Source organism: Oncorhynchus gorbuscha, linkage group LG16, assembly GCF_021184085.1.
Source record: "Oncorhynchus gorbuscha isolate QuinsamMale2020 ecotype Even-year linkage group LG16, OgorEven_v1.0, whole genome shotgun sequence".
Lineage (NCBI taxonomy): Eukaryota > Metazoa > Chordata > Actinopteri > Salmoniformes > Salmonidae > Oncorhynchus > Oncorhynchus gorbuscha.
In genome coordinates this window covers 71,853,934-71,874,467 of record NC_060188.1, presented here as the reverse complement: position 1 = coordinate 71,874,467, position 20,534 = coordinate 71,853,934, and the positions used below count along the sequence as shown (strand labels likewise).

Below are 20,534 nucleotides of genomic sequence, written 5' to 3'. Positions count from 1 at the left end.
TCCTCTGTTCATGTTAATACTCTGTATCCCCTTCCTCTGTTCATGTTAATCATCCCCTTCATCTGTGTCCTGTGAATCATCCCCTTCCTCTGTTCATGTGAATACTCTGTATCCCCTTCCTCTGTTCATGTGAATACTCTGTATCCCCTTCCTCTGTTCATGTGAATACTCTGTATCCCCTTCCTCTGTTCATGTTAATCATCCCCTTCATCTGTGTCCTGTGAATCATCCCATTCCTCTGTTCATGTAAATCATCCCCTTCCTCTGTGTCCTGTGAATCATCCCCTTCCTCTGTTAATGTGAATCATCCCCTTCCTCTGTTCATGTGAATCGTCCCCTTCCTCTGTGTCCTGTGAATCATCCCCTTCCTCTGTTCATGTGAATCCTCCCTTTCCTCTGCTCATGTTAATCATCCCCTTCCTCTGTGTCCTGTGAATCATCCCCTCCCTCTGTTCATGTGAATCATCCCCTTCCTCTGTTCATGTTAATCATCCCCTTCCTCTGTGTCCTGTGAATCATCCCCTTCCTCTGTGTCCTGTGAATCATCCCCTTCCTCTGTTCATGTGAATCATCCCCTTCATCTGTTCATGTAATCATCCCCTTCCTCTGTTCATGTGAATCATCCCCTTCCTCTGTTCATGTGAATCATCCCCTTCCTCTGTTCATGTTAATCATCCCCTTCCTCTGTGTCCTGTGAATCATCCCCTTCCTCTGTGTCCTGTGAATCATCCTCTTCCTCTGTTCATGTGAATCATCCCCTTCCTCTGTTCATGTTAATCATCCCCTTCCTCTGTTCATGTTAATCATCCCCTGCCTTTGTTCATGGTAATCATCCCCTTCCTCTGTTCATGCGAATCATCCCCTTCCTCTGTTTATCTTAATCATCCCCTTCCTCTGTTCATGTTAATCATTCCCTTCCTCTGATCATGTGAATCATCCCCTTCCTGTGTTCATGTGGATCATTCCCTTCCTCTGATCATGTGAATCATCCCCTTCCTGTGTTCATGTTAATCATCCCCTTCCTCTGTTCATGTTAATCATCCTCTTCCTCTGTGTCCTGTGAATCATCCCCTTCCTCTGTTCATGTGAATCATCCCCTTCCTCTGTTCATGTGAATCATCCCCTTCCTCTGTGTCCTGTGAATCATCCCCTTCCTCTGTTCATGTTAATCATCCCCTTCATCTGTTCATGTTAATCATCCCCTGCCTGTAAGTCGCTCTGGATAAGAGCGTCTGCTAAATGACTTAAATGTAAATGTAATGTAAATGTTTGTTCATGGTAATCATCCCCTTCCTCTGTTCATGCGAATCATCCCCTTCCTCTGTTTATCTTAATCATCCCCTTCCTCTGTTCATGTTAATCATCCCCTTCCTCTGTTCACGTGAATCATCCCCTTCCAGTGTTTATGGGGATCATCCCCGTCCTCTGTTCATGTTAATCATCCCCTTCCTCTGTTCATGTTAATCATCCTCTTCCTCTGTGTCCTGTGATTCATCCCCTTCCTCTGTTCATGTTAATCATCCCCTTCCTGTGTTCATGTGGATCATCCCCTTCCTCTGTTCATGTTAATCATCCCCTTCCTCTGTTCATGTGAATCATCCCCTTCCTCTGTTCATGTGAATCATCCCCTTCCTCTGTTCATGTTAATCATCCGTTTCCTCTGTTCATGTGAATCATCCCCTTCCTCTGTTCATGTGAATCATCCCCTTCTTCTGTTCATGTTAATCATCCCATTCCTCTGTTCATGTGCTTGGCAGGCAGGGTTACAGTGGGGTGTAGAGCTAGGATAGGAATCAACTATCTGTATCAATGGAGATGTTTTTGACGTCTTTCTCCATCACTGCTGGACCAATGTATCTTATAGTTGGCTGTTCTGAGACTGTGTAGAGTGTGTGTGTGTGCCTGTGTGTGTGTCCATGTGTCCATGCACGCCTCTACTCTGCTCCGCTCTAATGGCAGCTGGCATGGGGCCAGCATCATAGTAGAGGTAATTAGAATCCAGGGGTTTACGGAAGGAGCAACGATCCCCCCGATCTCACTATTAACAAATCTTTTAACAAACCTTACCACCACTCTCCCCTACGGATCCCTACCCAGCCTCTGAGATGGTTGGAAAGTAAAAACAGAGAGCTTACCATGCAAAGCAAACACCAGATATCTGGTGTGGACTTGGTAATGTTCAAGACTGAGAAAATGGACAGGGGGATTGTAGAGAAGATGCAAAGTGAAAAGACCTGGGGAAAGAGAGCTGGTCCGGTTGTGGCTCAGTTCAAATCATTACTGTGATTTGCTCCAGGGTGATTCAATTGTGTTTGGGATGCAGCACGTTCTCTATCTTTAATCCACATAATTACTATAAGAGAGAAGAGACCAGGGAGTACAAGGCTGTTCACAGACTAGGAGTCGGAAGTGAGAATGTGTTCCATTCGCTGAGTAACAAGAATTAAGTAATGCACAGTTTCTGTGTAACCTTGAACTGCCCTCTAAATAGACCAGACAAAGTAGCAGCGTAAAACCTCATTATTACATAAAATATTATGGAAGCCTTTCTCAATTATTTTACACTATTACTCAATTCTGATGTAAATGATTCATTGGGATAAAGCCTATAGAAGCAGCTTTTCATATTCTACCTACAGCTCATAGAAAGAGAGAATTCTCCTGCATGCAGGGATAGTATTCAGGGTAAAGTGTGAGGAATGCCTCGTGTCTGCTCCTGCGTTTGCAATGGCGTTTGAATAGCATACCACAAGGGACATTAGGTTAGAATAAACTTTGTCTCACAAGAGAAAGAGAGAGAGATTTAAAGCTCCCACCTCATCCTTCTTCTCCGGCTGCCTCTGACCTTTCTCTCCTTGTCCCTTTGTTTGAATCGTCTCCAGGAGCTCTATGGAGTGATTGTGTTCTTCTCCATTGGGCCAGCTTCTCCCTGGCTCCCCCCTCCTACATTACAATCCCACCTTTGTATTCACGCCTCAGATCCCCTCCCCTATTGTTCTGCTTTATAACTCTGGGAAACCAGCATCACTCAACTATATTAGCTGGAGCCTACTACTGTCTCTGAGATCGCTTCTCTGAGCCATATTAAAGACTCCCCAGACAAAACTGTCTGTCAAGTTAAACCAAGCTTTAATAAGTAGAGGGATGTGTAACTGTATTCAAATAGGGGCTTGTGTATCTATGCTGACAAAGAGAGACGAGCTATCAAGAAAGACAAACTACAACGTTTTGTATGAAGGGGGGGAGGTGGGGACAGGTTCGATTGGCATTGATTCATTCACATTGTGTCGTGAAACGTCATATTATTGAAATGGTCTTTAAAAGAGCTTAAGCCTAGTCTAAGTAAAACACTGCAGGTGGCAGCGATATTGGGGGATGTTGGCAGCTGTAATTGAATTGAATACTATTCAACCTTTAAAGTATTTTATCCGTATCATACACCTATACATAACACAGTATAGAATGTCCAGCTCAACTGGGAGGACCAAGCTTTCGTTCATTGGATCCATGTACATCAGAGCACGCGATCTTGAACATGATTAATTCATGAAAAGAGAAATCGTGTTATCACATTTTATTTTCCAGTTGTTTATTCAGAGAATGTGTGCACCACAATGTTAATAGGGATATCATACTGTAAGATCACACAGAGACAGCAGCATAGCACAAAGGCTATTGCATTCCTGAGGAGCATTCTCACTGGTAACATAGAGGGAATTGAAGTGGAGCTCCCTGCTTCATCGCCGTCGCCTAGTTTCACAGCTTGGGAAAAAAGATACAATTACTTTTTTCATTACATACAGTAGAAAGTGACATTGCTTCTCTCTGACTTGGTTTCTTACACTCTGCCTCTTTGGTTAGCCATCAATCAGCTTGAAGAAATGGAAATCTAGTTAAACCAGCCTTTCAAAACCAGAGGGCTGCTGAAGGATATCACACAGACAGTGCAAGTCCTCATTTAATAAAGGAGATAGGGAAAGAGAGAGAGAGGAGAGGAACACAGCAACCTTGGTTGTCATCTTCTGAACATGTTGTTGCCTGCTGTTGCTCTCGGTCTAAATGAAAACTGGCATATTTATATTTATTTTAAATTAACATGATTGTGGGCCTGCCAGTGTCAGGAGGATTTTATTTACATACCAATTATCACATTTACGAACCGCCTTTTCTACTGATTAATATAATTGCCATATACACAAGCATGCATACGAGAGAGAGGGAGAGGAAGAGGGAAGAGGATGGGGGCCGTTTTGAGACTGCCGTGAAATTCATGTCTGCTAAAAGAGAAAGCTGATTGCCTTGCCTTTGCAGGGGGGAAAAAGCATAACTTTAAGTAAGTCCTCCATGTTAAACTGTTACCTCCAGGGCATAGGGATTTCTCACCTTTCCAATTACTATTTGAGCTGGAAAGCACAATATTTCCCAACCTTTCTGGTTGTTCCTCTGACGAGAGGGCCAGGCTCGATCGGCTGTTACTTGGAGGTGGCTCGCAGGCATACTCCATTCTGACAGAAAGAGGAGAGGAGAAGAGAGAATAGGGGCCTCTCTGCTCGAGTGTGGTGGAGGGGGAACGGGCTGGCTGTCGCGCTGAAGCCCTATTAATAAAATGACTCTGTAATGGGCAGTTCCCTGCAGCCTGGCACAGGAACAGAGAGAGGGATTGATGGACGGGGCCTAGTCTAGTTCTCCCTCCTTGCATTCTTAGCTAACTGTATGGACTACTCCTCTCATACTTAGCTAACTGTATGGACTACTCCTCTCATACTTAGCTAACTGTATGGACTACTCCTCTCATACTTCGCTAACTGTATGGACTATTCCTCTCATATTTAGCTAACTGTATGGACTCCTCCTCTCATACTTAGCTAACTGTATGGACTATTCCTCTCATACTTAGCTAACTGTATGGACTCCTCCTCTCATACTTAGCTAACTGTATGGACTATTCCTCTCATATTTAGCTAACTGTATGGACTACTCCTCTCATACTTCTCTAACTGTATGGACTATTCCTCTCATACTTAGCTAACTGTATGGACTACTCCTCTCATACTTAGCTAACTGTATGGACTACTCCTCTCATACTTCGCTAACTGTATGGACTATTCCTCTCATACTTCGCTAACTGTATGGACTATTCCTCTCATATTTAGCTAACTGTATGGACTACTCCTCTCATACTTCGCTAACTGTATGGACTATTCCTCTCATATTTAGCTAACTGTATGGACTACTCCTCTCCCAACCCAAGACCAGCCACCATCACACAAGTCTGAATGAGACAGGGCTAGGCTATAAGAGGACAGTGAAGACAATTCTCCATCATAGTAGTAATTCAGCCTGCATTACTGCTCTCTGTGTCAGTCCATCGGTCATACTCGCCCTTCTGTGACTCCCTCTCTAATTGTGCATATTTGTCGTGCTGATGGTTTTGCTCGGTGTTGCATGAGGATCTGTTGAGTCCGTTCGAAGGCGTTATATGACACACAAAGGTCCCTGTTAGAATATGCATTAGTTTGCTTCGCCATAGCGACCTCTTTGGATACTGAGTGGGGGACCTCATGAATGTTTAATTCTGACAGATTTGAGGAATTTTCTTCCTCAAGTGTTTTCTCGAGCCATTTTGTTAATGTCAACATGAAAAAAAGTTTCTGACATAGCCTTAGTGTTGACATATAGCCTATAGTGTATAATTATATACTGTATGATTCTGGTTGAATAATTAAGGTTGACTGAATATTTTAGGCTGTCTTATCTATCCTTTGTCTAAGTAATACAGCTCATTACTCTGCCCTCTCCAGTCCACTATCACTCATTAGGCAATTCATTGTCCCTTTGATGAAAGCTTTATATGCACCTGATACCCATTTGCCTTGCTCACAACACTCAGTTTTAGCATTATAAAGGAATATCATGTAACGTCGTTCTTCGTTTGTCGAAAGAGAGTCGGACCGAAATGCAGCGTAGTGGTTACTCATGTCTTTAATAGAAAAAGTGATACATGAAATAATGAAACAAAACAACAAACGGAACGTGAAACCTAATTACAGCCTATCTGGTGAAACTACACAGAGACAGGAACAATCACCCACGAAATCCAAAGCGAAACCCAGGCTACCTAAATACGGTTCCCAATCAGAGACAACGAGAATCACCTGACTCTGATTGAGAACCGCCTCAGGCAGCCAAGCCCATACAACACCCCTACTCAGCCGCAATCCCAATAATACAAGAACCCCAATACGAAATACAACATATAAACCCATGTCACACCCTGGCCTGACCAAATAATTAACGAAAACACAAAATACAATGACCAAGGCGTGACAGAACCCCCCCCTAAGGTGCGGACTCCCGGACGCACCTCAAAACCATAGAGAGGGTCCGGGTGGGCGTCTGTCCATGGTGGCGGTTCCGGCTCGGGACGTGGACCCCACTCCATTAATGTCCTAGTTCCTCCCTTCGCGTCCTGGGATAATCCACCCTCGCCGCCGACCATGGCCTAATAGTCCTCACCCAGAACCCCACAGAACTGAGGAGCAGCTCGTGACTGAGGGGCATCTCGGGACTGAGGGACAGCTCGGGACTGAGGGGCAGCTCGGGACTGAGGCAGCTCGGGACTGAGGGGAAGCTCGGGACTGAGGGGAAGCTCGGGACTGAGGGGCAGCTCGGGACTGAGGGGAAGCTCGGGGCTGAGGGGCAGCTCGGGACTGAGGGGCAGCTCGGGACTGAGGGGCAGCTCGGGACTGAGGGGCAGCTCGGTACTGAGGGGCAGCCCAGAACTGAAGGGCAGCCCAGAACTGAGGGGCAGCCCGGAACTGAGGGGAAGCCCAGTACTGAGAGAAAGCCCAGTACTGAGAGGAAGCCCAGTACTGAGAGGAAGCCCAGTACTGAGATGAAGCTCAGGCAGGTAGTAGGCTCCGGTAGATCCTGGCTGGCTGGCGGATCTGGAAGATTCTGGTTGACTAGCAGATCAAATCAAATCAAAATCAAATCAAATTTTATTTGTCACATACACATGGTTAGCAGATGTTAATGCGAGTGTAGCGAAATGCTTGTGGATCTGGAAGAGACTGGTTGACTGGCAGATCTGGAAGAGACTGGTTGACTGGCAGATCTGGAAGAGACTGGTTGACTGGCAGATCTGGAAGAGACTGGTTGACTGGCAGATCTGGAAGAGACTGGTTGACTGGCAGATCTGGAAGAATCTGGTTGACTGGCAGATCTAGAAGATCATGGCTGACTGGCGGATCTAGCTGCTCTATGCAGACTGACAGCTCCTTGCAGGCTGACAGCTCCTTGCAGACTGGCAGCTCTTTGCAGACTGACAGCTCTTTGCAGACTGACAGCTCTGGTTGCTTCGAACAGACTGACAGCTTTGACTGCTCCATGCAGACTGATAGCTCTGGCTGCGTTATGCAGACTGACAGCACCTTGCAGACTTACAGCTCTGGCTGCTTCATGCAGACTGACAGCACCTTGCAGACTTACAGCTCCCTGCAGACTGGCAGCTCAGGCTGCTCCGAACAGGCAGGAGGCTCCGGCAGCGCTGTAGAGGAGGAAGGCTCTGATAGCGCTGAACAGGCGGGAGACTCTGACAGCGCAGGAGGGAAGGAAGGCTCTGATAGCGCTGAACAGACAGGAGACTCCAGTAGCGCAGGAGGGAAGGAAGGCTCTGGCTGTGCTGAACAGGCGAGAGACTCCTACAGCGCAGGAGGGACGGAAGGCTCTGGCTGTGCTGAACAGGCGAGGTGCACAGAAGGCCTGGTGCGTGGTGCTGGAACTGGTGCTACAGGATTGAGGACACGCACAGGAAGCCTGGTGTGGGGAGCTGCTACCGGAGGACTGGTGTGTGGAGGTGGCTCTGGATAGACCGGACCGTGCAGGCGCACTGGAGCTCTTGAGCACCGAGCCTGCCCAAGCTTACCTGGCTCGATGCCCACTCTAGCCCGGCCAATAGGAACGGCTGGTATGAACCGCACCGAGCTATGCACCCGCATTGGAAACACCGTGCGCTCCATAGCATAACACATGTCTGCCCGGTCTCTCTAGCCCACCGGTGACCACAGGGAGTTTGCGCAGGTCTCCTACCTGGCATAGCCATACTCCCATTAAGCCTCCCCCAATAATTTTTTGGGGCTGCTTTTCAGGCTTCCATCCGCGTCACCGTGCTGCCTCCTCATACCAGCGCCTCTCCGCTCTAGCCGCCTCTAGTTCTTCCTTGGGACGGCGATATTCTTAGCCCTCTTCGCACTGCTCTAGCGAATCCCAGGCGGGCTCCTGCACTCTCTCTGGGTCGGCCGCCCACCTGTCTATTTCTTCCCACGTCGTATACTCCATGCCATTGCTGTCCATAACGTCCTCCTTTTTCTGCTCCTGCTGTCGCTGCGCTGCCTGTAACCACGCCACTCGGTCCGTGTGAGGTGGGTGATTCTGTAACGTCGTTCTTCGTTTGTCGAAAGAGAGTTGGACCGAAATGCAGCGTAGTGGTTACTCATGACTTTAATAGAAAAAGTGACACATGAAATAACGAAACAAAGTACAAAACAACAAACGGAACGTGAAACCTAATTACAGCCTATCTGCTGAAACTACACAGAGACAGGAACAATCACCCACGAAATCCAAAGCGAAACCCAGGCTACCTAAATACGGTTCCCAATCAGAGACAACGAGAATCACCTGACTCTGATTGAGAACCGCCTCAGGCAGCCAAGCCCATACAACACCCCTACTCAGCCGCAATCCCAATAATACAAAACACCCAATACGAAATACAACAACATAAACCCATGTCACACCCTGGCCTGACCAAATAATTAACAAAAACACAAAATACAATGACCAAGGCGTGACACATCATGCTTATATCATGCTTTTTCCAAGTTGGCGTAGCAGTCGGATGCCTGTTTTGTTTGTCTTGTCCTGTCCCATGTATATATCGTTTTTCTTCGTATATATTTTGTATATATTTTTTACATATTTTTTTATCTCAATTTCCATCTATGGACTGAACATACTCTCCTGCAACCTGCATCACACAATGTGGTATGGATCTGCTATTTTTTATACTTTAGAACCGGAACCCCCTTCAGAAGCTAGCCAGCTAACTAGCTACTAGCTAGTAGTCAGTTAGCCACTGCTAGCGGTCATCACCATTAACTCGGACTGCACAGCGCGATATCAACCCAGAGCATATCGGACTGCTTTTTCTCTACCACATCTCCCGATTCCTACCGCAATCCGAGTGGCTACTCCTGGCTAATGCCTCTGTCCCAAAGCAAACGCCAGTTAGCCTAGAGCTAGCCTCAAGCTAGGCCCATCTCCCGGCTAGCCGAAGAGATCCTTCAGACAATTCCTGTGCTTCAATACCTCTTTTGCTAATTGGCCTGGACTCTTTGCTGCCGACACAGAGCCCCACCGATCCATCACGACTGGTCTGCTGACGTAACCGTCCGAGGGGGTTTCAACAGGCTCTTCCGTCCCTGAGGCCCATCTGCTAGCCTGCTAGCCCGGCCTGCTAGCTGTCTGAATGCCTCCAGCTTGCCTAGCAACTCATTGGACCCTATGATCACTTGGCTACACATGCCTCTCCCTAATGTCAATATGCCTTGTCTACTGCTGTTTTGGTTAGTGATTGTTGTCTTATTTCACTGTAGAGCCTCCAGCCCTTTATAGACCTCTATATGCCTTAGCCCTGCTCTATATGCCTTAGACCTCACCTGGCTTAAATGGTACCTCTAGAGACAAAACCTCTCTCATCGTCACTCAATTCCTAGGCTTACCGCCACTGTACTCACATCCTAGCATACATTTGTCTGTACATTATGCCTTGAATCTATTCTTCCGCACCCAGAAACCTGCTCCTTTTACTCTCTGTTCCGAACGCACTAGACGACCAGTTCTTTTAGCCTTTAGCCGTACTCTCAACCTACTCCTCCTCTGTTCCTCTGGTGATGTAGAGGTTAACCCTGGCCCTGCAGCCCCCAGCATCACTCCCATGCTCCTTTTACTCTCTGTTCCGAACGCACTAGGCGACCAGTTCTTTTAGCCTTTAGCCGTACTCTCATCCTACTCCTCCTCTGTTCCTCTGGCGATGTAGAGGTTAACCCTGGCCCTGCAGCCCCCATCATCACTCCCATTCCCCAGGCGCACTCATTTGTTGACTTCTGTAACCGTAAAAGCCTTGGTTTCATGCATGTTAACATTAGAAGCCTCCTCCCTACATTTGTTTTATTCACTGCTTTAGCACACTCCGCCAACCCGGATGTCCTAGCCGTGTCTGAATCCTGGCTTAGGAAGGCCACCAAAAATACTGAAATTTCCATCCCCAACTATAACATTTTCCTACAAGATATAACTGCCAAAGGGGGCGGAGTTGCAATCTACTGCAGAGATAGCCTGCAGAGTTCTGTCATACTATCGAGGTCTGTGCCCAAATAATTTGAGTTTCTACTTTTAAAAATTCACCTTTTCAGAAACAAGTCTCTCACCGTTGCTGTTTGTAATAGACCCCCTTCAGCCCCCAGCTTTGCCCTGGACACCATATGTGAATTGATTGCCCCCCATCTATCTTCAAAATTCGTACTGTTAGGTGACCTAAAATGGGACATGCTTAACACCCCCCCCCGGGCATCCTACAATCTAAGCTAGATGCCCTCAATCTCACACAAATTATCAAGGAACCTACAAGGTACAACCCTAAATCTGTAACCATGGGCACCATCTTAGATATCATCCTGGCCAACTTGCCCTCTAAATACACATCTGCTGTCTTCAACCAGGAACTCAGCGATCACTGCCTCATTGCCTGTGTGTGTAATGGGTCCGCGGTCAAATAACCACCCTTCATCACTGTCAAAAGCTCCCTAAAACACTTCAGCAAGCAGGCCTTTCTAATTGACCTGGCCCGGGTATCCTGGAAGGATATTGACCTCATCCCGTCAGTAGAGGATGCCTGTTTCCTCTTTAAAAGTGATTTCCTCTCCATTTTAAATTAGCATGCCCCATTCAAAAAATGTAGAACTAAGAACAGATATAGCCCTTGGTTCACCACAGACTTGACTGCCCTTGACCAGCACAAAAACATCCCGTGGCATCCTGCATTAGCATCGAAAAGCCCCTGCGATATGCAACTTTTCAGGGAAGTTAGGAAACAATATACTCAGTTAGATAGCAAAGCTAAGGCTAGCTTTTTCAAACAGAAATGTGCTTCCTGTAGCACTAATTCCAAAACGTTTTGTGACACTGTAAAGTCCATGGAGAATAAGAGGACCTCTTTCCAGCTGCCCACTGCACTGAGTATAGGAAACACTGTCATCACCCCCCCCCCTGCTTCCCCTTCGCCCAAATCTAGACAGCTGATATTCTGAAAGAGCTGCAAATTCTGGATCCCTACAAATCAGCTGGGCTAGACCATCTGAACCCTCTCTTTCTAAAATGATTAGCCGAAATTGTTGGAACCCCTATTACTAGCCCATTCAACCTCTCTTTCGTATCGTCTGAGATCCCCAAAGATTAGAAAGTTGACGCTATCATCCCCCTCTTCAAAGGGGGAGACACTCTAGACCCAAAATGTTATAGACCTATATCCGTCCTGCCCTGCCTTTCTAAAATTTTTGAATGTCAAGTTAATAAACAGATCACCGACCATTTTGAATCCCTCCACAATGCTATCTGGTTTCCGAGCTGGTAATGGGTGCATCTCAGCCATGCTCAAGGTCCTAAACGAGTGGCCTTCCGGGTGGCGCAGTGGTCTAAGGCCCTGGGTTCGAGCCCAGGCTATGTCGCAGCCGGCCGCGACCGGATGTCCATGGGGCGACGCGCAGAGTCGTCCGGGTTAGGGAGGGTTTGCCCAACAGGGATATCCTTGTCTCTTCGCGCACTAGCAACTCCTGTCGCGGGCCAAGCGCAGTGCACGCTGACAGGTCGCCAAGTGTATGGTGTTTCCTCCGAAACATTGGTGTGGCTGGCTTCCAGGTTGGATGTGCGTTGTGCCAAGAAGCAGTGCAGCTAGGTTGGGTTGTGTTTCGGAGGACTCATGGCTCTCAACCTTCACCTCTCCTGAGTCTGTATGGGAGTTACAGCGACTGTAACTACTACCAATCGGATACTTCAAAATTGGGGAGAAAAAAATGTCCTAAACGATATCATAACCACCATCGATAAAAGAGAGTACTGGCCAAGGCTTTCGACTCTGTCAATCACTGCATTCTTATCGGCAGACTCAAAAGCCTTGGCTTCTCAAATGACTGCCTCACCTGATTCGCCAACTACTTCTCAGATAGAGTTGGGTCAAATCGGAGGGCCTGTTATCCGGACCTCTGGATAGTCTCTATGGGGGTGCCACAGGTTTCAATTCTCGGGCCGACTCTTTTCTCTGTATACAGCTCTTGTTGCTGGTGATTCTCTGATCCACCTCTACGCAGACGACACCATTCTGTATACTTCTGGCCCTTCTTTGGACACTGTGTTAACTAACCTCCAGATGAGCTTCAATGCCATACAACACTCCTTCCATGGCCTCCAACACCTCTTAAATGCAAGTAAAACTAAATCAAATCAAATCAAATGTATTTATATAGCCCTTCGTACATCAGCTGATATCTCAAAGTGCTGTACAGAAACCCAGCCTAAAACCCCAAACAGCAAACAATGCAGGTGTAAATGCATGCTCTTCAACCGATCGCTGCCCGCCCGTCTAACATCACTACTTTGGACGGTTCTGACTTAGAATATGTGGACAACTACAAATACCTCGGTGTCTGATTGGACTGTAAACTCTCCTACTAGACTCACATTAAGCATCTCCAATCTAAAATTAAATCTAGAATCGGCTTCCTATTTCGCAACAAAGCCTCCTTCACTCATGCTGCCAAACATTCCCTCGTAAAACTGACTATCCTACTGATCCTTGACTTCAGCAATGTCATTTTCAAAATAGACCCCAACACTCTATGTTGTCTATCACAGTGCCGTCCGTTTAATCACCAAGGCCCCATATACTACCCACACTGCGACCTGTATGCTCTCGTTGGCTGGCCCTCGCTGCATATCTGTCGCCAAACCCACTGGCTCCAGGTCATCTATAAGTCTTTCCTCGGTAAAGCCCTGCCTTATCTCAGTTCACTGTTCACCGTAGCAACACCCACCAGTAGCACGCTCTCCAGCAGGTATATTGCACTGGTCATCCCCAAAGCCAACACTTACTTTGGCCGCATTTCCTTCCAGTACTCTGCTACCAATGACTGGAACGAATTGCAAAAATCCCTGAAGCTGGAGTCTTATATATCCCTCTCTAACTTTAAGCATCAGCTGTCAGAGCAGCTTACCGATCACTGTACCTATACACAGCCAATCTGTAAATAGCACACCCAACTACCTCATCCCCATATTATTACTTATCCTCTTGCTCTTTTGCACCACAGGTTATCTACTTGTACATCATCATCTGCACATCTATCACTCCAGTATTAATGTTTAATTGTAATTATTTTCGCCTCTATGGCCTATTTATTGCCTACCTCCCTACTCTTCTAAATTTGCACACACTGTACATAGATTTTTCTGTTTTTCTTTTCTATTGTGTTGTTGACTGTACGTTTGTTTATGTGTAACTCTGTGTTGTTGTTTTTGTCGCAATGCTTTGCTTTATCTTGGCCAGGTCGCAGTTGTAAATGAGAACGTGTTCTCAACTGGACTACCTGGTTAAATAAAGGTGAAATAAAAGATCTAATGAAATACAGATATATGACAGATACACCGATGTGTGTCATCATGACCAGATAAGTGTGAATTGAGTTGAGGTGTGGGTCAACGGACTGCAGTGAGGTGAAAAGGGTTAAGGTGTGGGACAATGGACTGCAGTGAGGTTAAAGGGGTCAAGATGTGGGTCAATGGACTGCAGTCAGGTGAAAAGAGTTGAGGTGTGGGACAATGGATTGCAGTGAGGTGAAAGGGGTCGAGGAGTGGGACAATGGACTGCAGTGGGGTGAAAGGGGTCTAGGTGTGGGACAATGGACTGCAGTGGGGTGAAAGGGGTCGGGGTGTGGGACAATGGACTGCAGTGGGGTGAAAGGGGTCGAGGTGTGGGACAATGGACTGCAGTGAGGTGTGGGACATTGGACAGCAGTGAGGTGAAAGGGGTCGAGGAGTGGGACAATGGACTGCAGTGAGATGAAAGGGGTCGAGGTGTGGGACAATGGTGGGCAGTGAGGTGAAAGGGGTCGAGGAATGGGACAATAGACTGCAGTGGGGTGAAAGGGGTCGAGGTTTGGAACAATGGACTGCAGTAGGGTGGAAGGGGTCGAGTTGTGGGGCAATGGACTGCAGTGATGTGGAAGGGGTCGAGTTGTGGGACAATGGACTGCAGTGAGGTGAAATGGGTCGAGGAGTGGGACAATGGACTGCAGTGAGGTGAAAGGGGTCGAGGTGTGGGTCAATGGACTGCAGTAAGGTGAAAGGGGTTGAGGTGTGGGACAATGGACTGCAGTGAGGTGAATGGGGTTGAGGTGTGGGACAATGGACTGCAGTGAGGTGAAAAGGGTTGGGACAATGGACTGCAGTGGGGACAATGGACTGCAGTGAGTGAGGTGAGGTGAAAGGGGTCGAGGTGTGGGACAATGGACTGCAGTGAGGTGAATGGGGTCGAGGTGTGGGTCAATGGACTGCAGTGAGGTGAAAGGGGTTGAGGTGTGGGACAATGGACTGCAGTGGGGTGAAAGGGGTCGAGGTGTGGGACAATGGACTGCAGTAAGGTGAAAGGGGTTGAGGTGTGGGACAATGGAGTGCAGTGGGGTGAAAGGGGTCGAGGTGTGGGACATTGGACAGCAGTGAGGTGAAAGGGGTCGAGGAGTGGGACAATGGACTGCAGTGAGGTGAAAGGCGTCGAGGTGTGGGACAATGGACTGCAGTGAGGTGAAAGGGGTCGAGGTGTGGGTCAATGGACTGCAGTGAGGTGAAAAGGGTCGAGGTGTGGGACAATGGACTTCAGTGAGGTGAAAGGGGTCGAGGTGTGGGTCAATGGACTGCAGTGAGGTGAAAGGGGTCGAGGTGTGGGTCAATGGACTGCAGTGAGGTGAAAGGGGTTGAGGTGTGGGACAATGGACTGCAGTGAGGTGAAAGGGGTCGAGGTGTGGGACAATGGACTGCAGTGAGGTGAAAGTGGTCGAGGTGTGGGACAATGGACTGCAGTGAGGTGAAAGGGGTCGAGGTGTGGGACAATGGACTGCAGTGAGGTGAAAGGGGTCGAGGTGTGGGTCAATGGACTGCAGTGAGGTGAAAAGGGTCGAGGTGTGGGACAATGGACTGCAGTGAGGTGAAAAGGGTCGAGGTGTGGGACAATGGACTGCAGTGAGGTGAAAGGGGTCGAGGTGTGGGACAATGGACTGCGGTGAGGGTCAGCTAAGATGCAGGTCATTTACCATCACTCTTTTCACCGAGGAGAACTGATCCCATGAAGTGATGCTTTCTAGTACGTGAGAGTTTCCACCCACCAACACAGACTAGTAGACAGTAAGTCAAGATGGGAGCAGAGCAGGTATGGAACATTAGTGTCTGAAGCCTCTTTTGAAGGGCTGCCTCCCAGCCTGAGGGGGTCAGGAAGTTTCTAGCAGCACTGGCTCAGGTCCCTGGTGTAGCCTTGCATACCAGTAGTTCTGTGTGGGTTGGACGCACCATGACCACTCCTACTCTAGTGTCTGCTCTGCTCTGTTCAGGGACACAGTGGGCGGCTTTGCTGCCTGAGTGGAGTAAAGTTATGTTGGCCTGCTCTCCTGTTCCCGTTGACACGACCAAATGCCTGGTTGCTATGAGACAACCCTGCTGTCTTCATGGTGTCCCTGTACTGAAGGGTGGGAGGGGGTGTCAGACATGTTGTGTTTCTCTGTCACCTCCCTTACTGCTGTTTAATTACAACGGTTTCCTGGAAGTTAAGTTTGTCCTGCTGCTCCTTGTTATAGCACTATTAGTAAAACCACTGGAGTGTACATGCTGCACATTGCAGGGACAAAAGCTGAGAGACAATGATATATATTTTCTCTGTAAAATAAATAATTGAGAGGGTTGTCATTAGTTTGTCTATTGTCATTGAAACAGCTATCGCCGCTTTGTTAATTTAGAGCATTGTAAAATAATGTAATTAGAAAGAAGACCCATAGTCCGTCAACGTCATTGACATTGTGTTCAGTTCATTGTGACCCTTCTGTGACCCAGAGCAGCAGTAGTCTGCACTCTGCATGCCCCTCATGACTAATAAAACACTGCAATCTCATGAAACAAGAAATATTTTCTTGGATTCCCTCCAGTCTTCGTCTTTCCCTCTCTTTTCTCTGGCCTGACTGGGCATTGATGTAGACCAGAAGGGATTCAAAATAGTCACATAAAAATCATTCCCCTATTGTGTTGCAACAGAAACTTCAGTGTGTTCCAGTCCCAGTGGATGTGAACTATGGTGCTGTTAGTCCCAAATCCCAGGGAAACCTCTGATGCCTCGCTGTTGTGTGCTGAATGGAAATAATAGGGGGATTGCTGCTGATCTAAACTGCTGTCATAGTGCATTTCCTTAGCTCTTAAATCTCCTCTTATCGCTGCCGCTTTTTCAGCCCAAAAACGCTACATGTCTCTTTGCTTATTGATGCTTCTGTTCTCTGATAAATAATTCAAACAGCAGCCCATTTGAATTCCTGACCGACTGGGCGTTTCTGTCATGTTTGTCTTACATATGGATTTGGTTGATTTATTGGCCCGGGTGGAAAGGTTGTCCAGGAGTGGACGTTTAGCATCATATTATCTGACAGAAACAGGATTAGCCTTCCCCCAGGGGTCCTGTGATCTAAACAAGGGTTTGATTACCTTCCCTTTGTGATTTTCCTGCTTTGACTGCAAATCTCCTCCACCTGAGTCAATCTGCATTCTCATACACTCTCAACCCGCCTTGTCCTCACGTTCAAACTCTGCAGGTATTTGGCAACTCACCCTAGCTAGCACAAGCTCGATATTCAACTTCGATACAAGCTGGTAACGGTTGGCATTTTACGTTCTGCTTGGTGGGAGGTGATGGTGTCACTGGCTGTACGTGTTTCACCTGGCCTACACTGCCTCATTCTAACTGGCTGTACGTGTTTCACCTGGCCTACACTGCCTCATTCTAACTGGCTGTACGTGTTTCACCTGGCCTACACTGCCTCATTCTAAATGGATGTACGTGTTTCACCTGGCCTATACTGCCTCATTCTAACTGGCTGTACGTGTCCCACCTGGCCTACACTGCCTCATTCTAACTGGCTGTACGTGTTTCACCTGGCCTACACTGCCTCATTCTAACTGGCTGCTACAAGCTGCCATGTTGTCATTGGCGCAACAGCCATGTGTGTACGCTCTCCTGTAACGTGTGTTTGTGTAGCGGTAATTCAATGAACGCATTTTGTCATGAGCTTTATTTATTAACAGTGAACTGATTTTGCTTCTTGGCCCCAGACGGCCTTTGTAGAGCGTGGTCCTCTTTCTTGGTGGACACAAAGCCAGAGGACTGCAGCGCTCCAGTCTATAGCTAACGTACCACACACTGAAGAAATAGACTGGGGCGCTTTTCTTCATTGTCACAAAAGGCCAGCCACTCCGCTGGAGTCCCCACTCCCCTTTTACATAGTGATAAGACAGCCATTATCCTCTGAACCTTTCTTTGCACTCGGCCAGGAGAAAGGAAAGAGTGAGAGAAGGGAGGAGGATGGTAGAGAGAGAGAAAGAGAGAGATTTCTCCTTCCCTAGAGTGAGACTGGGCTTCACCTCTGTGTGGAGGGGTTTTGTGTGAGCCGTGAAGAGGTCCTTAACCTTCTATCAGATGGAGCCACAGAGTTGTGCTCTGCCTGAATGGCTGCATTGAAAAGCCCTGAAGCAGAGGATATGCTTCTATAGACTTGGGGAGAGGAGAGAGAGAGAATGCAACGAGCTTCGGTCGGGCCACTGGAGTGTGACCCTCTCATGATGTGCACGCACTGTGAAACACTCCATCACCGTTGAACTTGTGTCCTGCGTTGAATAGGCTGCCTGACAAACCTGTCCTCCCACTGAGGTGTCATAAAAACAGACAGACAGACACACGGATATCTTAACATCTGAATATGGGAGGCCTATAATACACAGCATTGATGGCCTATAGGCCAATTTATTTTTACAAAGATGTGCTAGTGTTGCTACTGGCCGTTTGTACTAGACATTATATGTCAGCCTCAGGGAAACATACTACTATTTACCACTGTACAGTAAGCTGTATTCTTCATCGGAAATGTGTTCTAGGGAATTGGATGACTATAGGTGTGAAAAGAGGAAATCCTAGAGGACATATATCAACCAGTTGTATTTTTTCCCACCCGGCAGTATAAGCAGGTGGTTTAGGTCCATGTCCATTTGGAGGTGGTTATAGTACTGCTGCACTGGTAGGTGTGTGGTAGAGCTCTAGAGTAGACTAGTGCCTACATCCTGTGGCAGGGTGGCAGCGTTGCAGTAGGGTGGCTGCAGCAGGGTGGCAGCGTTGGCTACAGTAGGGTGGCAGCGTTGCAGTAGGGTGGCTGCAGCAGGGTGGCAGCATTGCAGTAGGGTGGCTGCAGTAGGGTGGCAGCGTTGCAGTAGGGTGGCTGCAGTAGGGTGGCAGCGTTGCAGTAGGGTGGCAGCGTTGCAGTAGGGTGGCTGAAGTAGGGTGGCAGCGTTGCAGTAGGGTGGCAGCATTGCAGTAGGGTGGCTGCAGCAGGGTTGGCAGCGTTGCAGTAGGGTGGCTGCAGTAGGGTGGCAGCGTTGGCTGCAGTAGGGTGGCTGCAGTAGGGTGGCAGAGTTGCAGCAGTGTGGCTGCAGCAGTGTGGCAGCGTTGCAGTAGGGTGGCTGCAGTAGGGTGGCAGCATTCCAGTAGGGTGGCTGCAGTAGGGTGGCTGCAGCTGTGTGGCAGCATTGCAGTAGGGTGGCAGCATTGCAGTAGTGTGGCTGCAGTAGGGTGGCAGCGTTGCAGTAGTGTGGCTGCAGTAGGGTGGCAGCGTTGCAGTAGTGTGGCTGCAGTAGGGTGGCAGCGTTGCAGTAGTGTGGCTGCAGCAGTGTGGCAGCGTTGCAGTAGTGTGGCTGCAGTAGGGTGGCAGCGTTGCAGCAGTGTGGCTGCAGTAGGGTGGCAGCGTTGCAGTAGGGTGGCTGCAGTAGGGTGGCAGCGTTGCAGTAGGGTGGCTGCAGCAGGGTGGCAGCGTTGCAGCAGTATGGCTGCAGCAGGGTGGCAGCGTTGCAGTAGTGTGGCTGCAGCAGGGTGGCAGCGTTCCAGTAGGGTGGCTGCAGTAGGGTGGCTGCAGCAGTGTGGCAGCGTTGCAGTAGGGTGGCTGCAGTAGGGTGGCAGCGTTGCAGTAGTGTGGCTGCAGCAGTGTGGCAGCGTTGCAGTAGTGTGGCTGCAGCAGGGTGGCAGCGTTGCAGTAGTGTGGCTACAGCAGAGTGGCAGCGTTGCAGTAGGGTGGCTACAGTATGGTGGCAGCGTTGCAGTAGTGTGGCTGCAGCAGGGTGGCAGCGTTGCAGCAGTGTGGCTGCAGCAGGGTGGCAGCGTTGCAGGAGGGTGGCTGCAGTAGGGTGGCTGCAGCAGGGTGGCATGGCCTGGCAGAGCTCCTCTTTATCCAGTCAGACAGTTCTATCAGATCCCTCTGCTCCTGTCTCTTCCCATCTCCTCCCTCACTCCCCATGGCCCTCCTCTACCAGCCAGCCCTGCCACCCCCCCTCCCACCGTGCCTCACCCCCCTGAACTCACTACCCACCAGACCACACCGCATTGCCTCCCCAGGACCCAGCCTGCTCCTCTCCACACCACACATTACCTAGCGACTGTAACCAGGGAATGTGTGGTGCACAGTGACATTGAGATGTCCTATCTCCCCCTCTGTGGTTTTGTCTGGTGCCGTTTCCTTTCTCATCCAATTTCTCGCTTTTTTATTGTTCTCTCAATGAGAAACCACGATGAAAATGAGTGGGCCTAAGTCTGTTTTTAAGCACTTCTTCTGAATTATAGGGAACAGATTTCTGTTTTACAATCTCTCGTGAGATGTGTGAGAATAAACATTTGCCGTCTGTGTCTCTCTGTGTGGCTTTATTGACCAGCATGATGAGAGTTGATATCATCATGGATCATGTTGCTGCCTGGTGGCACAGCAGATGAGGCTGGGGTTGGTTGGTGCAGTGAGGTGTCTCTGGCTCTAACTGTCTATGGTTCCATGAGGAAGACTATCCATTGTCCCCCATTGAAGGATAAACACTATTTGCCCTCTTTTACTTGTCAGCATCTTTGCATCTCTTCCACACTACAGAGACCATCACCATTGTATTTATTTTCCATGTCTCTCCTATCTGCCTTCAGACTAATGTCTGTTTTCCTCTTTGGTCTTTCAGGTAGAAGACGCCATGCTTATGTTTGATAAAACTACTAACAGACATAGAGGTAAGTCCACCATCCATATATTACTACCCCTGTGTTTTTCTTTTATGTGTATTCATGTGACAGAAAATAGTACATTTCTGTGGTA

General features: G+C 48.3%; 1 protein-coding gene across 14 annotated transcripts in view; it reads left to right on the top strand.

Moving 5' to 3' along the window:
• Positions 1 to 20,534, top strand: part of LOC123998932 (RNA-binding protein Musashi homolog 2) — a 403,050-nt gene that overhangs the window by 195,983 nt on the left and 186,533 nt on the right. For all 14 annotated transcript variants that reach the window (XR_006832366.1, XR_006832365.1, XR_006832364.1 and 11 more), the window contains exon 7: positions 20,401 to 20,449. Coding sequence is in view for 11 of the 14 variants with exons in the window: in XM_046304185.1 (XP_046160141.1) it covers positions 20,401 to 20,449 (49 nt within the window). In the remaining 3 variants the exon portion in view is untranslated. The remainder of the gene's footprint in view (positions 1 to 20,400; positions 20,450 to 20,534) is intronic.